At 42.0% G+C, this 19781-nt stretch overlaps 3 protein-coding genes across 3 annotated transcripts; 2 read left to right on the top strand and 1 right to left on the bottom strand.

Annotated features, from left to right (window-relative positions):
- Positions 1–385: 385 nt before the first annotated feature.
- CABS01_03591 (uncharacterized protein) lies at positions 386–4248 on the top strand (the record flags this gene model as incomplete). Its single annotated transcript, XM_060536966.1, has 13 exons — positions 386–1190; positions 1239–1291; positions 1346–1806; positions 1865–1920; positions 1976–2157; positions 2233–2441; positions 2499–2525; positions 2610–2988; positions 3062–3140; positions 3227–3255; positions 3621–3745; positions 3796–3887; positions 3947–4248. Coding segments are annotated over 13 exons (2799 nt in total), but the record flags the coding sequence as incomplete, so codon positions are not given.
- An 11123-nt stretch (positions 4249–15371) lies between these two features.
- Positions 15372–16296, top strand: CABS01_03592 (pectate lyase C; the record flags this gene model as incomplete). The annotated part of the gene is made up of 4 exons (XM_060536967.1): positions 15372–15579; positions 15657–15910; positions 15969–16019; positions 16096–16296. 4 exons carry the CDS (start codon positions 15372–15374, stop codon positions 16294–16296), a joined length of 714 nt encoding a protein of 237 aa, XP_060391225.1.
- A 1166-nt stretch (positions 16297–17462) lies between these two features.
- On the bottom strand, positions 17463–19160 carry CABS01_03593 (TPR domain-containing protein; the record flags this gene model as incomplete). Its single annotated transcript, XM_060536968.1, has 1 exon — positions 17463–19160. The coding sequence occupies one exon, from the start codon at positions 19158–19160 to the stop codon at positions 17463–17465; it is 1698 nt and encodes a 565-aa protein (XP_060391226.1).
- Between the last annotated feature and the right edge of the window lie 621 nt (positions 19161–19781).

Consider the following 19781-nt stretch of genomic DNA (forward strand, 5'->3'; position numbering starts at 1 on the left):
AGGATACAAAACCGCAATGAGGCTATGTCTTTCGGGCTAGCGTGAATGGGACGGCTTGGGAGAAATGGAGCACCAACTTATTTGAAGAGGCGGGCAGCACACTCACCTGGCTAAAGCGCCCGATTTCGCAGCTTTTCGTGGTTCTTTCCTGTCACCGCCGAGTTCTAAAGGATGTCAAGAGTTGTGAGTTCTTCTCCTCGAAACCCCAATATCAATCCTTTCCGTCAAGAAGCCCACTCAGTTAACGTTGGAATACTACCATCAGCGATCCTCGGCCACGGCCGGTCCCCCAAGGACCACGGCTTCTGAACCCCCGCCTTGGGCCGTATTGTTTCCCCAGGAACAAGTACTCTCAGGTTCTCCGCCAGTTCCATTTCCAAACAGGCACCAGTCAGTAGCAGCATCGACGACGTCTCGAGGATCGTCTGCACCAATTTTCACTCCTGAGTCGAGTCGCTCTCCATCTATCGTCAGAAGTGACACCTTGTTTCCGGAACCAATATTGCCGAGACAAGTGTCTCCAGATGAGCCTATTCCATCAGTTGAGACCGAGGCATGGACAGAGTCTGCAATATCTGGAGCGTCGATCCCTCGTACACCGACTACTCGCCCAGGGGCTGCTCCAGCATCAACCTCCCCGCTGACATCAGCTCCGCACTCTCCACTCTCCTATAGGGCTGCTGATAGTCTCCCTGGGGAACGATATCCAGCTCGGGACTCCCCCGAGATTGGAAGCATCACTGATCGTCTGAATCGGCTGATTATCGAACGCCTCGATCGCACACCAGTAGATATGGGGTTATCTGATATTAGAGCCGCACTGTCAGACCTGTTCGACGATGCTGGGCGACGGACTCCTCAACCAAGCAATCCTACGCCTGCCTTTAGGCAAAACTCCTTGAGCCCGCGCCCTCATCGTCGATCGCGGGGACGTTCTGAAGCAGCCCTGGTGTATCATGATGTCAAGGACGAGGAGCTGCCAGAGAGTCGTTTCTACGACCCAGCGGTCCAAAATGCCATCAAGGACGCCAAGGCATTGATGACTCAGTTGGCAGGTGTTCTCGAAGACAGCCCTCTTCACATCAACCCCGATTCAACAATCAGACGACTGTATGGCCAAGCACTGGATCTGTCCCAATTTGAAGGTCCTTCGACGCGGACTGTTGGGTTTGTTGGAGATTCCGGCGTTGGTGAGCGTCTAGTACTATGATCGAAGGGACCTTATCTTACGAGCACAGGTAAAAGTAGCGTCTTGAATTCCCTTCTGGATCAAAAGAACCTCGCTAGAACAGTAGGTTATGGAAGACCTTGCGTAGCATCGCAGCCGTCGGTTAACGTATGCTAGAGCAATAGCGGGGCCGCATGCACCTGCGTTGTCACCGAGTATCACCATAAGGACGGGGATGCTTTCACTATTGACGTGGAATTATTCAGTCAGGATGATCTCATGGATCAGATAAAGGAATTACTTCAATCGTATCGAATGTTTCACCTGAACGCGGGAGAATTGAGGAGAAATGATGAGGCGGCAACAGTTGTCGATATTGAAGAGCAAGCAAACGTCGCTCGGGACACTTTCCGGTCCATGTTCCGCGGTCAGCTGGCAAGCGAAGACTTCCTTATCAATGAGGAGGAAGCCACTGTCCTAAGAACCTTTCGTTCCTGGCTGCGGAGAGTGGACCTACCGCTTGAAGGAAGACATCAGAAGCCTTCGCGGGATAGTTGCGCCGCTTTCCTGATGTATCTGACATCCGAATCGGTAGATACACGAACGCCAGCTGTTTGGCCTTTCGTCCGTAAGATCAAGTAAGTCTTGCCTCACTCCAGAGGTCGTATAGTGAAGTCTTTTAACAGAAAGAACCAGGGTATTTTTGCCCTCACATATTCTGAGTAAGGGTCTAGTCCTCGTCGACCTTCCTGGTAAGGTGCACCATCCTTTGTTACGGCCCAAATATCCCTAATATATGACTCTCAGGACTGCGTGACTCCAACTCGGCACGGAGACTTATCACCGAAAGATATCTGGTCGAATGTGATGAGATTTTTGCCATATGCAACATTGGGCGGGCAACTACAGATGTCGGTGTGGAAAGTGTCTTTGAACTTGCGCAACAGGCAGGGTTGTCCAAAGTTGGGATCGTCTGCACAAAGTCTGATGTGAGCACGTTTTAGAATCTCCAGTTTCCCACCTTTTTATAATGTTTCTGCGGTTTGCTGACCACTGAGCCACAGGACATTCGAGTTGAAGAAGCCATGAAAGATTGGCGAGGCCGACACGCAGATCGTATCCAGCAACTGAGCAATGCAGTTTCAACCACTGAGGCAGACATTGAGAATATCAATCTTGACCTGGCGGAAATTGACGAGTTGGAGATGACGGAACTGACAGACGAGGAACAAAGAGAATCGATTCGACTCCACAACGAACAGAGGCGAACCAAGTGAGACCCATCTGCACAGAGGCTTTTGCGTATCGCTAACTCGCATTGGCTGAACAGTGCGGTTTTGAAGAAGAATTTATTCGAGTAAGTTACGCGGCCTTCAAAATTGTCGAATAAGTACACAAAACTTGGCCTCAGTGCAAGCTGACATGTCATCCTTCACAATAGACTAAAAGAGTATCTGATAAAGACCCGCAATGCCATTGTCACCAGGCAACTTCGAACAGCTTACGAAGACAAGATTGCAGGCGGAAACCTGGCGGTGTTCTGCGTTAGCAACATCCTATACTGGGATGAACGACATAAGCCGAGAGACGTGGCCCTCCCATCACTGCAGCTCAGCGGTATCCTTGCTCTACGAAAGCACTGCCTCGGCATCATTGCGGACAGTCAGTTGAGTATTGCCAAGCGATATATCGATAACGACATTCCCGCTATGCTTGGAGAAGCTGCATTGTGGGTTGAGTCTGGTGCAGGAAGCACCGGTGCTGAACAAAAGCTCCATATTCGCGACACGCTGAATTTGATCGAGTCTCGGTTGAAGAGGGTCAGAGAATCCGCAAGACAATGACACAATGTCTCTTTACCTTTGGAATCTTTGACTGATAGTGGGTAATCAGGACTTGACAAGAAGGAACTCAGATCTCAGCCTCGTTGGGACGTCGATCAAAGATGACTTCAGGATACGAATCTATGATAGTATGTGGTCTACCTGCTCCTCAGACGATCAATCTGTCTGACTTCGAATGTTTAAGATCGACGCAACAATACATGGATGACTGCAGCGGCGAATGCCGCCTTGGAATGGGATCCTGTACGTCGCCTGAGTTGTTTCCACATGTGTCTAGCTAATTAGATTTCAGTGGGCGCCTGGTAGGTCAAAGTTTGCAAGTGATGCCTCGTGACTTTTTGCTCAAAACTGTTTGAAGGGACCTATTCAGCGTTCTGTCGCAATTTCGGGAACCATCGTACCAGAATTGCCGGCTGGCATGATTGGAATCAGGAGTTGATTTGCACCATGGCTAGAGATGTGACGCCTCAGTGGGATTCGGTGTGCACATCTTGCAGGGCCAGACTGGAGCAGAGCTGTCGTCTGATCCAGAGCCAGATGGACTGGGCACTGGAATTTCTTGGTGAGGAACTTCCAATCCCATACTGGGATCACTCCGCTAATGTTAGTCAGAAAATGAGCTTGAGCTTTTTCCTGGAGTCACCGATCTCCTTCAGGAAACTTTGATCTGCCACAAGAATATCATGGAGTCCCAAGTAGAGGATCTCACGGATAAAACCGGCGCTGACTTGAAGTAAGCAGCTCAATCTTCTGAGAAAGGTCTCAAACTCACCTTCGAGATAGCTCGCTACGTATTGACGTACTTACCGGCATTCGAACGTCCATACTTGGTCAAGCGATGGAGACCCCTTACAGGAGGTGTAACGCGGAATATGGTAAGTTGAGATCATACAGCCCACATCTTGGAGTATGTTGTTAATCGCAGTGAATGTAGGAGGAGGGAGTGATGGGAGACGTAAAGACATTATCCGCAATGCTGTTGATCGCGTGGATCTATTTGAGAACCACATGATTGAGTTCAAGAGCAGAATGAGGCTTTTAGCGGATAACGTACAAACCGAGCTACAAGCTATCGTCCGTGATGGGTTGGATGCGATTACGTCGGTTCTTGACCTGATCAGGAATGACAATGTTGCGACAGAAAGCGAGGAGAACCCCGAGTTGAGACGCCGCTTGGAACAAGAGATCGCCACGATCAAGGAACGGATGAGACGGATCATGGATATCATGGAGTGATTGGTTTACCGTGTATGAAGAGAAGTACTTATGGCTATTATTTCGATTCATCTGTCAATGTCCGTGATGAAATTTTATGAAGTGGCTCGGTTCCAGGAAAGAGCCTGATGATGTGTCTATTCCGATCATTCAACACGAAAATGCCGCCAATCTCAAAGCAACCACAATCATATTTTGAGACTTAGCGTCAGGGAATTGGAAGACAGCGAAGCCAGCCTCAGCCCGGGTGGGGCATGACTAGCCATCAGTGAACGGAAACACCGCGGCGGGAAAAGTTACATACATTCTGCACATATGCCTAATTCACCCTGCTCACCCTCACTCATCTAGGTCGCCAGACCTGGGGGCGGCGAATGATCCGGCCACACGTTAACACCAGAGTGGCGAGCGGTAGAGTTTAGATCGGATGAAGATCCAATTGGAAGTAAAATACCAGGCAGTGGATCACAGGCATCCCAGGGAGACCTCGACCGAGAAGTCCTCCATATATATTAAAATTGTGTGTCATGTGAACTAGATCACGATGCGACGGTACTGTCGGTAACGCGGCGAGCATTTCCGTTCTCTGGGTCGGCCTCTGGTCAGCGAGTAACTCAGCTCTTAGATCTGTCATAGCCCTTCGTGCTGAAGCAAGTGTTATTTAGCTCAGTTATTGAAGGCCGAATCCGAATGGGTGGGTTGTAGGTTATGATCTTAGAACTCTATGGGAATGACACGTAAGGGAAACGGCTTAGGAGGAAGTTTTGGCCCAGTTTCCTCCAGCTTATGTTGCCCACGGAGATTGGTAGGCCTAGCAAATGATAAAAAAATTACTGGCAGCGAGAGCATTGAGAAAAAGACGTGGTGATATTGCTGCAGTGAGCGCTCGTAACCAGATGAAAGCAGAAAATTGAGATTTGCCAAGGCTCTGGTATCCATGGTGGTGGTATCGCGGAAAGCTTGGCGGCAGGGTTCAGAAAGGGATGTGTGAAGTTCGGCCCTCATCTTTTTTCTCGTATCGCACCACATAAAGCAGTCTTCAGACGGCGTTAATTACCAGGTACGCCAGGATGGGCATATGAGTTCGAAGATGTATCCCGTGGGGAGGTAGTGTACTTGCTTGAAAAGTTCACCTAGAATCTTTGGCCAGACAATCACAGGCCCAGTAGGGAAGGTCGTCGTGAAACGGGCGCTTGGTGTTGACTGATAACGAAAGCTGACAACATCCGACTTTTTCTGCCAAACTCCGTGGTGTCAGTTTTCGCTCGGGTCAAGCTAGGAGGTTTTTCTCTAGCGGCAAACAAACGCGGGGAGCGCTCGAGAGCCAGAATGAGTCTTTTGCCTCTCAAAACCTCTCTCTTGGTCTTCCAAGCACGGTTGGTTATGTGACCAAAGCATGGATGCCGCTGGTCCGGACTCCGCACATTTGACAAAGGTCGCCCGTGAGCTTAAGTGGATGCCCCCATTCTGTAAGTGATATCGTGTGGACGAAGCTCATGGGGAGGGTGTCCGACCATTCCTTGTCTGGATCCGTTGTTAACAAAGTCGGCCGAAGTCTTAATCCTATTAAGCCATATGCGGGTGATAGCCTCAAATATCCTTGGGTCTGCACAGAGAGATTGTGGGGCGTTTGGAAAGGAGGGAGCCCAGCCTGGAAAGACAGACTTCAACCCCTCTCCCTGACATGGAATGTCGGGCCATGTTACAGAAGACGCTCCTGGGGGAACTATCGGGGATGAGCTCAGTTGGAAACGCCAAGTAAGTATTTAATGGAAATACCAAGAACTGTGTGATTGCCAGTTCTCCATTCTCAAGATCATTGCTTCTGACGGAGCGTCCGTTGACAGTCTAAAAATTTCAGGTGATGGGTACCTGTTAGTATCCCTATTATAGGGTAGTTAGTTCGAACCGTGGGTTAATAAAGAGATTAATTAAACTATATAAATATCTACGTAGTAGGTATAAAAAGGAGGTTCTAACCGTAGGTTAGGCTAGCTACGATAATTATAAATAGGGCCCCTAATTAGCCCCTACGTAATCGGCTATATACCGTAATCGAATTAGATTTTTAATCTAATACTAATTTTCTTTTTTTTTTTATTAATTTAACTATTATAGTTAGAGGTATAATTTAACTTCGGGCCCGTTTATTAAGTTATCTCTTTTTCCCCCTTTTTTTTACTCTTTTTATATAACTTATCCTTCTATTTGTATAGTAACTTTTTTATTACTTACGAATTACTTTAATCCCTTATTTAATATTACTTTTATAAAAGCGTTTACGAAGTTATTTTTATTATTAATCTAACGGATCTTAAGTATCTTGTGCTTTTCGTACGATTACCTAAGGGCTATAATATTAATTATAAGCCTCTTTTTTTTTGTTATTCTTAATTTAACGAGGTATTTATATAGCGAATAGAAATTAGTATAAATAATTATTAGAATAGGTAGAAGGCTAAGTCGATTAGTAATCTTTTTTAGCGTTATTAAAATTACGTAAGAGAGGTTAATACTATTAACTATGCTATAGACTTTTAACGCTAGTATACTTCTTATTACTTACTTATTTTTAGTTAACGAATAATAGATTATATTATCGTATATAATAAATTTGCTCTTACCTATACTCTCGTTAGCTAAGATAATAATATACCCTAATTACGAAATAAGGTTATTATTATTTATAAATAACTTATTAATAAAAACGTAGAGCTTATTAATTATAAAGTCGATTAGGTAATAAACGAGGCCTCGATCGAGATTTATTTACTATTACTTAAGCTACTTATTAAGTACCTTAATATCTCGTTTAGTTAGATCTATAGCCTACGCTACCCTAGCGTAGTTAAAAGTTACCTCGGGTTAATAAATATTCGTAATATATACCCCTCGCACGAGCTTAGCCTTATACTACTTCTTAACGTTAGTTACGTTCGGATTAACGAGGTTAATTTTCTTACCCTACCCCTTTTATTAAAAAATAATAGTTTCTTTTTTAATTATAAGAATCCTACTATTAAATACTAGGGGGGTATTTATTATAAGGACCTCTTTTAGCTTCGCTACGAAGCCCGCTTTCTAAAGCTCCTTATCCTCTTTTTTTATAAAATTAATATTAAATAGGCTTAATATATTATTAGTCTATATTTTAATAATCCTAAATTAGTTACTTTTATATTTAGAGATTAGTAGGTACGGGTCGTACGTAGAGGTGACTATTAATAGTTAATTAATATAAAAATCGTAATAGGTAGCCTATTAATAAGTACCCGATTTTACGAGCTTATATAGTAGCTTAAGTACTTTAATAATCGTGCCTTTTAGGTACTTACTAGCTATTTTTTTTAGTAAATAGGCTAGGATTTTCTTTATAAGCCCTATGGCCGATTAGGTATAGGTCTAGGTAATATTACGGCCCTAAATCTCGTATCCTTTTTTTTATAGCAATACTATTAGTACTATTATTAATTATTAGCTATAGCGCTATATAGTAAGCGATTATATAAGTAGTATTACTTTTTTAATATCGCTATACCCCTGAATTACGTATTTAGACTTCTCGTACGGCTAAGGTATTCTTTTTTTTTTAATTTTACGAACTATTCGTAATTTAAATATGCGGAAGTTTATATATTTCTCTAGGTCGTAAAGGATAAATTAATAGACCCCTTAATTACGAAAAGTATTTACTTTAATAAGATCTAATCCCTTATACGGCTTTTTAGTAGTTATAATTATGTTTTTTTTACGTAGTTTAACTACTAGTTCGAAATCGGCTTTTTCTTTTACTATATAAAAAGTATTAATTATCTCGTTATTAATAATAAATTACCGCATTAGGGCTTATCGTTGTGGTTTTTTGTAACGTCTTATTAGTAGTATTAGTACCTTTTTAGTAATTTCCTTTTCTTCGTTATCTATTAATATTATTATAACGATTTTATTAAAGATAATTTCTTATACCTCTATTACGGGTTATATAGTTTCCCCTAGCTCTTTTTCTTTTTATAAGTTAGAAAATACCTCGTTAGGATTTATATAGTACGGTCTAATTATTATAATTAATACTTTAAGTAGCTAGTTACGATTTCTTATAATTATATAAGAGCGCTCGTTAATAGAAATTAGTTTATATAGCCTAGCCTATTATTAGGTAATTTCGCACTATATTCGTATATCCGAATTTAGTAGTATATCTAAATTACCCCTTATATTAGGCTTATTTTATATAGTAATTACCTCGTTAACTTACTTTTTTATACTTACTTCGCGCAATACCTATATTACTTTTTTAACTACTCGGGCTCGTTAGTTTATATCTAATAACGGTAGTAAGACTAAGGTCGTTTTTAAATATGCTTTAAATACTAATAGCGTTAGTATAAGCCCGTTAGGCCTTATAGTATTATTATAGTATTTAAGTACTATTTAGAGGTATTTATTATTAGTAGAATCGGGATTTTCTTTTTTAATAATTCTAAACGCCCTTTTTAGTTATTAGTATGCCCTTTTTACTTTTTTAATACTATAGTGCGCTTTAATAAGTACGACTTTTAACTATATACCGTAGGCCGTCGTATTTTTTTTAAATTTTATTAACTTAAAACTAGTATTAGTATCGGTTTTAATACTATCTAGCGGTCCTTAGTATATATCGATCTATCCCCTTCGCAGGGCTGCTTATACTATTTTTATTTATAAATTTTAAAGGAATTGCCCTACTTAAAAAGATATAGCTACGTCGATTATATATAAGACTAGCTAACTATTTAGGTAGAAAATATTGACGACGATTTCCTAATTAAAGTTAGGCTTATTACGTAATTTAAATTTAAATTTACGCAGGCTCTACGTATTTATTTAGTATTAGTAATATACTTTTATTAACTATTTTAGTACCCCTATTTTAATATTATTATTATTTAATTACTTTAAGAAGTTATATAGCCTTGCGACTAACGGGTACTTAAATCTCTAGTATAGTTATCTAAGCTTATTTTCCGTTAGGTAATTAATTAACTTCGTATTGTTAATAAGCCTTATAAACATATACCCCTATCGTCGTTTAACTATCTCGAAATGCTTATTATTAGAGATTTTATTTCTCGTATTTTTGAATATAATACTTAGTTAATCTATATTTTTTAAGTATAGGAGAAATAGGGTATTAATAAGTAAAATATAAAAAGTTATTATTCCGAAGTACGTCTCTATTTTTATTATATTTAAAGTAATAATTTCTTTACCTAGGTTAAAGCTAATTTTCGTAATACCCGCTATTAACGTATTAAGCGTTACTAGTATAATTTTTTATAACGCTTAGAATTACTCCTTTCTTTTTATTAATTATTATAATATTCTAGTATCTAGGATAATTTTATAGAAATTATTTAGGCCGTACTTTTTATTTATATAGAATACTTATACGAGCTTAGTATTTGAGTAATCTAGGTAGTATAAAAAGGATCCCTTTAGCTACCCCTAGATTTATTTAATATCTTATTCTTTTTTTTTAAATATTAAGAGAAATAGCGTCTTTTTTTTAAGTATTAAGAGAATAGACTTTGGCCCTATTAAATTTATTTTTTTAGTTATTTCCGTATCTATTGTTTAAGGGACCTTTTTTTATTATCCGTAAATAAAAGCTTACTTATTAAGAGCTTTTGCTACCCTCTATTTATTTAGCTTCGTATATTCTTTAGAAACTAACGGGGTAAAAAAAAAGTAGTTAATATCGTCGATTTTATTATAATCTAATTCGTTAGTATAGGGGGTAAGATCTTTTTTATTTTCTGAATTTTTTATAAGGGGCGGATACTTTAAGCTATTACTTTAGTTACTGTTACTAGGTTTTATATTTCTAAATCTACCCTTATATATAATAAGGAATTAGTTAAACTAATAAGGGCTAGTTTTACTATCTACTACTTTTGACTTTTTATATTATTCGTACGATTTAGTACGCTCTTCTTTAGAGTAGTTACTTAATTAATATTTATCTTTTTTATAAATATAATATTATTTTTTTTATTACCCTATTCGTAAGTTAAATCTCGGCTTATTTAATAAATCTAGGCCTCCTTATTAATAATTGCCGTATCTAGCCTCTTTTTTTTTTTTATTATATATTTAATCGATTTAATATTATTAGTAAGGGCCGTCGTATACTTAGAGGTAGGTTTAGCATAGTATTTTTATTTTAATATTAAAACTAGATTTTAGCCTTAAGTATAGTATCTTGTAGTCTTTAGGTACTTAGTATAGGGTTATTTTTACTTTTAATATACGCTAGATTGCGGTATAAAAATATCTAACTTTTTATTTATTAGTTTTCTTATTTAGCTAGGTTTTTATTAACTTATTAATTTAATTAATAAGCTTTTTAAGGATCTTTATTTACGATTTACCCTTTATTATCCTAGCTATAAATATAAAAGAAATCGCTCGTAGTTTAAATAGGAGCTCTAGGTTCTTATTATAGGTCTCGAAGCGGCTTTAGATTACGTTAATAATACTAAGAAAGTCGTTTTAATTGAGATTACGTACTGCTTTATAGTAGTAATTAGAGGTTTTGCTTATAAATACGATATTAATTACTAAATAGTATTAATATTCCCTAATCCCGACTTTTTTATAATAGTCGTAAAATATCGTTAGGGTTTTTTATAAGACCTTATACTTCCCCCCAGAGTATAATTTTTTTTTTAAGAAGATCTTTTTAAGGTTAGTAAATTATTTTATATTTGCTACTATATTTTTAATATTTATATGCGATCCTTGCGTAGCTACGTATTATTAGTAACTTCGGGTCGTTTATTTTTTTTTTATTAGCTAATTAGTACCGAATTTTATATTAGTAGCGGTAATAAGCTATAGATTAAAATAGGTAGAATTATTGATTATTATACTTTTAGTATTATATTTTATTTTTATATATCTTTTTATAATAATAGATTACTATTAGTAATTATAGAGAGGAAATCTGCGTTATTTACCCTTTTTTTAAATTCGTTAAAATAATTATATACCTTATTAACTTATACTTAGTTTTATAGTACGAATTCTTTTTTTATAATCGTTATTATTAGGATTTCGTACGGTTTTTATGATTATAACTACGCTAGTAATACCCCTCGCTTATAAAGGAATTTATTAATTATTTTTATAATTCCTAGGCTTATGCTCGCGAACTATTTATTTAGCTAGTAGCTAAGGTCGTTTACGATCTTATAAAATAGGGGTTACCCCTATAGCCCCTTTTTTTTATAAACCTTAGTTAAATAGATTAATACTATGTTAATTTACTTACTATTAGGTTAATCTGCGATTCTATATATCTACGTCCCTTAATAATCCGGGTTAATATTTATTTATTTATAAGGGATTAGGATTCTATTTAAGATCGGGTTTCGTCCTCTTTTTTTTTACCTTAACTCGCTAAGGGTCGTACTTTAGTTTATACCTATATTAGTAGTTATTAGCGTATTTAATCTTAACGGGGATATATTTAATTTGCGCACTAGCCGTAGTAAATCCGTACTTTCGCTACTTAACAAATTTATTAGGGTTTAGGAGATTTTTATTTCTTTTTACTATCTCGCTATTACTCTCGTTTTTATTATTTCTAGCGATTATTACTACCCTTTTAAATCGCTAGCTATCGTACTTACTAAGATCCTCTTTTTTATTTAGTATAAAAGGGTAAGTTTTAGTAGTTCCTTTTTTTAATAATAATAGTAGACGTTTATATTACTATAGGACGATATAGTAATTAGTCTTAAGATCTTTACTAGTTACCGATATTTACTATTTCGTACGCTTTTAGCTTCCTAAGCCTCGTACTCTTTATAATTTCTAAATAGCCTCCTTTTTTGACCTACCTCCCTTAGGGTAGTATTCTATAAGAATAGTTAAAAATAAACGCCGGGCGGCTCGTAAAGGAGCTATATAGGCTATTAAGTACGGTTAACGAAGTTAAGCCCTCTTTTTTATAAAATCGTAGATTTTAAGGACTTATTAAAAATACTTACTTATCGCTCGTATATAGTAGGGTTAGATATTTTAAAAATCTCGTTTTATACGGCCTCTCGGTACCCTATTTTATATTTTTTAAGTAGTCTTTTTTATAGCTTAATTATAGTTAGGTAATTACCGCTTACTAGCGATCCTTTTTATTATTTAGTTAGTTTTTTAAAATTAGTAATCTCGCGCCGGGAGTTAGTATAAAAAGAAGCTTTTTAGTAACCCTCTAGAGGATTCTTTTTTTTTTTTTTTAGATCCTCGTTTTTTTAGTTTTTTTTTAAGCTAATAATAACTCTATTAGGAGGTCGTAGGATTATTTTAGGGTAGCTACTTTTTTTCTAAGTTAATCTCTAAGATCCGTAATATTCTTAACTCAATACCGTTAGGATTTCTAAATCCCCTCTTCTTTTGTTAAACCGTCCTTTATATTATATTCCTAAGTAATACTTAGAGGGTAGTTAAGGGAGTTATAAAGAGGTTATTTAAATCGTAGGCTTAAGGTTATACTTATAAGATCCTCGTAGTAGTAGGTTTTTTTATATATTATAAATTTCTTAGCTTAATAACTCCTATATACTTCTTATTATACTAATTAAGAATATTTATGTTTAGAGATCCCTTTTTTTAATTGCGCGGTGCTTTTTTATATTATATTATTAAGCTCGCCCATTGCGCTAATTAATAGGGCGGGTAGTTACTACGTAAGTATTTCTTTTTACTAATTTAACTAGTTAATTTTTAATTACGGGCTAGCTACGGAAAAGTTATTTAATAAAAGAGCTATTTAAGGCGATAGTAAAAGTCTAATTATTTAAATAGTTTTATTAATTAACGTAGTTTAACGTAGTAAATATCGACCTCTCGTAAGTAGTAAGGGGCTACGATTACTTAATTCTATATAGTATTTAAAAATCGCCCCCTTTTTTATTTACTTCTATAAGGTTAATTAGTACGAATCTCCTATCTCGTACGGTATTAAGAAGTCGTCTCTTTTACATAACGAGATACTTTACCAATTTATAATAATAGAATTTAATTACTAATTAGTATTAGTATCCTTATTATAGGGTAGTTAGTTCGAACTATAGGTTAACGAAGAGATTAATTAAACTATATAAATATCTACGTAGTAGGTATAAAAAGGAGGTTCTAACCGTAGGTTAGGCTAGCTACGATAATCGTAAATAGGGCCCCTAATTGGCCCCTGCGCAGTCGGCCGTATACCGCGGTCGAATTAGACTTCTAATCCGACAGTACTATTATACAGTAAGCTGGGCAAACATGTCCATTTCCAATGCCCACAAGGCGGCGGGAAGAGAACGATTCGCCCGGCTGCCTGTGGGTTCCGGAGAGAAGCCGGATTGACATCCAGCATAGCCTCAGAAACGGACCCTCGGATGGAGGAAAAGCGGGAGATAACCCCAAATGCCCCTGAACTTTGAAGTGAGGAAAGGCAACAGGTAGGTCCCAAGGGCTGGGCACGTGGGAAGCGTGAATGTTGGTCCAATTACCTCGATAACAGGTGACCAGGATTCTTAGGAATAAGGAAAAGGCAGCAAGGGTAGGCGGGGCTGCTTCAGAACTTCAGATGACAGCCGCCAAACGTGCTGGTAGAACACTGTTGGCGACATGGGTGCTTCATAAGGTTAGGCATGGTTAGACAGACTCCCGGAGAACAGATCATAGGTCCTCGGTCTCGATCGCGGTGGGGCCGATGAATGGCGTTCGCTTCCGATGATACTCCAGTCTTAAGGAGAGTCCGTCCTGAACGACGACTGGATCGGTGAGTTCTTTTTCCTTGCAAGATTGTCATAGGAATAATGGAAAACACAGTGGGAGTATCCACTGATACTGTGTGTTAATACTGTGTAACCGATATCGAGAATCGCCCGAGCAGCCAGCAAAGGTAGAAATAAAAAAACAAATAATGGAAAACACCGCCCAAAAGAACGGTGTGCGGGGCAAATTTCCCCTGGCAATTTTCGAAGAAGAGCCTTCGACTCTTGGCATTAATCAACATCCAGCACCGGACTGGGTTGTTAGCTGCGGCAATCCATCCCATTGTGCACACAAGAGTCTTGGCAACTCCGCCTTACAGACCACCACCAACAACAACCCATTTGATGGAATGGACTCTTTTTTTGCGTTGATCCCATCCTCGCTGACAGACCACTGTTGTTGTGACCTCCGAGACAGGATGTCAGCAGGATCACGGTATCACCTTTGTTGGACACGCTTGATTCGTCTACTGCTCGGGAAGAGGCCAACTCAGAGGAGCCCCTTGCGCAAAGAACCTGGTCGTCGGGCTCCCAGATTCGTTACCACCTAGCTTAATCTCTTTTTGAGGTCGGAATTGCCGTCTCATTGGGTCGCCTCTGGCCGAACGCCGAAGAGATGAACAACTTACCGTCACACCGTCATCCGTGATCCGATCAAGTATTTCACATATCTGCAGATACACCGTAGACTCAGGGCTTGGTGGCAATCTACAATACGGCAGAATCCTGTGATTCGACAGTGGAGGACGCTTCTTAAGTCAGGCTCCTTCGGGTTCAACTGAGCCCAGCAGTTTCATTACATGTACTGTGCCGCCCCTTACATGCCGTGTTGACAACAAGTGACTGCCAGGTACAGCATTCGGCGGGACCAGAACACAACCAAGTTTCCAACGCAGACGCCGGTACGCGGGGCAAATCTCCAAAGTGACTCCATCAGCGACTACAAGCATCGAGCAGAAGCAACCATGCAGGCATCTCCCAGGCACGCCTGTTTATATGTCCACCAATGATCCGAATCCCCGTGCGATCCGTCGTTTCTTCAGCCGCGGGTTTGGGGAACCCCCCCTCAACTAGTCCTGACACAGGCAATACATGGCCCGTTTGCCTAGACTTCTATGATGAGTGGCCAAGTTGCGATAGGAATAGTGTGAGCTTTCCAGCCTTGGCAGAATTTGTGTGAACCAGGAACCTCTGTCTTGAGAAGGTTTGCATATAAGTCCTTGGGTTGTCCAGCCTATTCGTATCCAGTTCTTTCTGACCATCACTCTCACCTTCTTTCAACTTTAAACCAACTACTACATTCATTCATTCTTTCTGCAAGTGTATATACTCTTGTTCATCATGCAATTCCTCAAGTTTGGCCTGGTGCCTTTGTTGGCCGCCCTTCCCGGCGCTCTCGCCTGCAACGGCTACACTGGCGGTGTTCCCAAGGCTACCGGTACCGTGACCTCCAAGTCTTACATCGAGATCAAGGCTGGTCAGGTCTATGACGGAAAGTGGCAGCGCTTCGACCGCGGCTCCGGTGCCTGCGGTGGCCAGTCCGAGGGTGGTGAGTAGCCAACGTTTTATTATACGCATACTAGCTGTGCCCGAGGGCAGGTACCTAACATGATTCCCTTCTCCAAGACTACAAGGACTCCGTCTTCTACATTCAGGCTGGCGGAACCCTGAAGAATGCCATCATTGGTAAGAACCAGGCTGAGGGTGTCCACTGCAATGGACACTGCACTCTTGAGTTCGTCTGGTTCGAGGACGTCTGCGAGGACGCCATCTCCATCAAGAACGACAAGGCCGGAACCCAGACTTGGATTGTCGGTGGTGGTGCGTACCACGCCTCTGACAAGGTCATTCAGCACAACGGCTGCGGTACCGTCAACGTGGTGAGTATCGATCGACTGCTCTTCGCTCTCAAATAAGCACTGCTAATAGTGATTTAAGATCAACTACTACGTCGAGGACTACGGCAAGCTCTACCGCTCTTGCGGAAACGTACGTTGATAATTCCTGGAATATATACCTCTTGTCTGGCAACAAAACCAGCTAACCATTCTTTCAACCTTCATAGTGCAAGACTCAGTGCAAGCGCAACGTCTACATGGAGGGCGTCACCGCCAAGAACGGCGGAGAGCTGGCCGGAATCAACCTGACCTACAAGGACACCGCCACCCTCAAGAATGTCTGCGCCGACACTAAGACTAAGTGCCAGATGTACAACGGCTGCGCTGGTGGATGCGAACCCTCCAAGGCTGGCACCTGCTCCGGCTAAGCACACAAGGCACGGTTTCTTGTAGACTTCATTGTTCATTGCCCCGGCGGCTGTAAGACCACACCGGGAACTTTGGAAAACTAAACATCGGGCTAGATCTAGTCCATTTTGACTTCTTGTACATATCTATACAAACACAACCGGGAGGCCACGTATATACTTGCACTATTCATTCCTCCAAGTAGTTGTAAAATTCACACTGACCATTGGAATGGAAAGTGTTGCCTCTGTTTCTCGAATAACTTCAGTTCGGCTCATCCAGGCTACTCAACTTTGGCAGGTACGACCCGAAACTCTTTGTGACTGTAAACCGTTGCTAGATTTCTCATTTGATGACTACCGATGTTTCACAATAGCTCCTCTCCGAGAGTAACTCAAAGTAAATTGGTAGGTTCAGACTTGCATCACTTGGCAATTCTTCTTGGCGTCGGCCTAGAACTTGCCAATTAGGCAGTCGGAAGTCCGCTGCCCACCGGCTTCCCCTATCTTCTAAACTTGTGAAGTGGCCTCACATTTGCAGCAGCGCGAGTTACAAACGCCGATGCGAGGTCATATTTTCTTCGGAGCTTGCAAGACTGATGGGCAGAATAGAGTCTGTAAATCGTCAAGACGGTGGCCTTGACCCACTTTCACTGGCCATGAACTAGTTGGGCTTCTGCTCTGGAATCTACGTGTATAGAACTGAGAACTCTGTGTTGTGTAAAATTTATAGCTTTCTCTAGATTGAAGTAAACAGTGAAATCAACACCCTTGGAGTGTATCCATCATTTGGAATGCTTAAAGACAGGGAGACTTGATCACGGAACTGATAAGACTAAGAGAAGACGGATCCCACTCGCATGCGCGCAAAGCATTCACAAACCAACGCCTTTCATATTTGTGACCTTACCTGTCTCCATAGCAAATTGCAATCCCAGTGAAGCAAAAGGAGTCTCTTCTTGTTCTGCTAAAGCGCGAAACGAATGCTCTCCGTAGATGCAGTCCCTTCCGATAATGCCCATGTCCGTTCCGTCCAATGCTCTTGTCAGTCTGAAGATGTGTGTTTCAATGATCTATCTCACTACACCGTCCATTTCCTCGCCCAGGGACCAGTGTCATAAACTGGCACGTGGTCTCTCAAGGTCTCTGAGGCGACGCTGGAATGGAGGCCTCAGGGACCGCACCTGTCAATCGACCGTCTTCAAGCGACAGAAGCATGAAGACTTGACAGGAACATCCGCCACGGCTAGAGCTAGCTGGAGCTGCGGCTTGAGGATCTTGGCCTCGTCAACCCTGCCCAACTTCATCAGACACTCGTAGAATCCGTGAAGTGCCCAAACATTGTTGGGGTGCCGCAGAGCCCGAGGCAAGGTTTCGTCAACTCCCAGGTCTGCACTATAGACAGCCGCTGCCTCCTCGACATGACCCTGCTCCAGCAACAGCGCGCCGAGCGCGTGTCGTGCTGGTTGCATCCAGCCCCAAGGCTCATCGTAGGGCAAGGCGTCGTCTCTCTCCACGGCCTTGCGCAGATAGGCGAAAGCGACGTCGTAATCCTTCTTTCGGTACGCCATCTCTCCATCCAGCATAGCCTCGGCAATGGAGAGAATTGACAGGCAAGTATTGTTGAAGACTGAGCGCGATTCCGGTACCCGTTTAACTGCCTCGGCGAATAATACGCGCTGCTTTTCCGCCTCTTCAATTCGGCCCTGCACAGCGTAGGCTATACCCTTTGCATAATGTGTCATGGCGGTGGTTGAGCAGTAAAGCTTGGGGTCTCGCGGGAGTTCAAGAGCATGAATAGCTTCCCAACGTCCAAAGCGTATCAGAGCGTGCATTCGCATACCGAGAAAACCCTCGAGCCAGTCTGCCATTGGTGGTGACTCGACTCGTAGTAGATCTTCGGATATGGTCGACTCGAGCTCTTCCACCGTTATGAGGGCTACCCGGGACTGACCGCACAACATGGCGGCATATAGCCTGAAGTGGAAGTCATGAGACCGATACAGCGTGTAGAAGTTGAGAGGACCCTCGCGAGCGAGAAACTTAGAGTCGGCACGGATCGCGTCAGAGTTGGAAGCGATGGCGCGACGGTATTCTCCACATATAATGTCTAGATGCGTGGGCATATGCTCGAGATGCCCCGCGTCTGGGACAAGCCCGCGGAGATTATCAGCTATAGTCAGGGCAGCTTCCGGAGTTGGCGACATTTCCATCAGATGGATATATAAGTGAAGTAGGCCTGGATGTTGCAAAGAGCCTCTTAGCCTGAATGTGCGGTCCATCACGTCTTTGATCTCCAACGTCCTGGCGCCTGGCGTTGGCTTTCCAGTCCTGTAGTCCCACAACTTCCAAGGCGTGACGTTCATCGTGGCATCTGTCCACAAGGCGACCACATCGAGGTCATCGGGGTAGGCTTGAAGCACCGAGTCCATGGCTTGGGCATAATCCTCATTCCACTTAGAGCAATCTTCCGCCGGCTTCTCTTGCGGATAACGGCAAGACAGTGCATCGATGAGCGCAATCTCGACCGGCGTAGCCTTCCCTGAGTGGCTCTTTGCCTGCATGATCGTATGATGTGCGCGTTTGGTCGTATCGGCAAGGTCCTCTCCATCAAAGACCTTCCATGGCTTGTTATAGTTGGGCCCAAGGACGAATGCGAGCCCCCAATAAGCCATGGCGCAGAAGGGATCATACTCAATGACTTTCCGGAAGCACCTCGCTGACTCCTCATGGTTGAAGGCATACGCCCACGTTAGGCCGCGGTTGAACCAGACCTGGGCATCTTGGCTTGAAGTACTCACGGCGCGATGGAATGTGCCGAGGTTGTACGCATAGGCGGTGTCGTTATATGAGCTGAGGGCAGACGATGTAGCCTTGCTTCTCATTTTGGCAGATGCTTGGCGCTAGCTGGCTGACGGGAGATCTTGCCTATATCAAATCGTACCGGTGAAAGCCCGGGGGTGCAAGAGCTGGGGGAGGAACGGGATGTTGGGGTGGGTGTCGATTGGTTGAGACAACTGCCGTCAATGATGTATTAGTAGACGCTCCGCGTCGGACTATCATTTCGCCGCCTGCGTAGTTTCCCCCCTCAATCCCACCGTTCCCGTTGTCCCACGTCGTGGACCTAAAAACCTTCCGCCCGGAAACATTGCTGAAACCCCGGTAAGTCAAAGCACTGATACGCACATATTCATCTGAACGCTTGCTTCTACGTGTTAGTGATAGTCGAAAGGTAGAGGAGTCTTGTGCATCTCACACGGGCTGTGGTGTAGCTTCCTGCTTCTATGACATGGTTGATAGGTAGCTTGGACGACTTCACGAGCCGAGCGAAACCGATCATGCGCTGCCACAACGGTCGGCTGAGGTGTCATAAGACGTGTCTCACGAACTAGATACTTTCCCGCTGTAGTGCCAAGCCACGACTGCCTTGAATCAATCCCGTATCGATACATTACAACATTTTGTCCGGAAACTTTTATTCCTCATAACGGCGGAAACATTTGAGT

Source organism: Colletotrichum abscissum (genome assembly GCF_030869225.1).
Source record: "Colletotrichum abscissum strain IMI 504890 chromosome Unknown Scaffold_7.1, whole genome shotgun sequence".
Classification (NCBI taxonomy): Eukaryota; Fungi; Ascomycota; class Sordariomycetes; order Glomerellales; family Glomerellaceae; genus Colletotrichum; species Colletotrichum abscissum.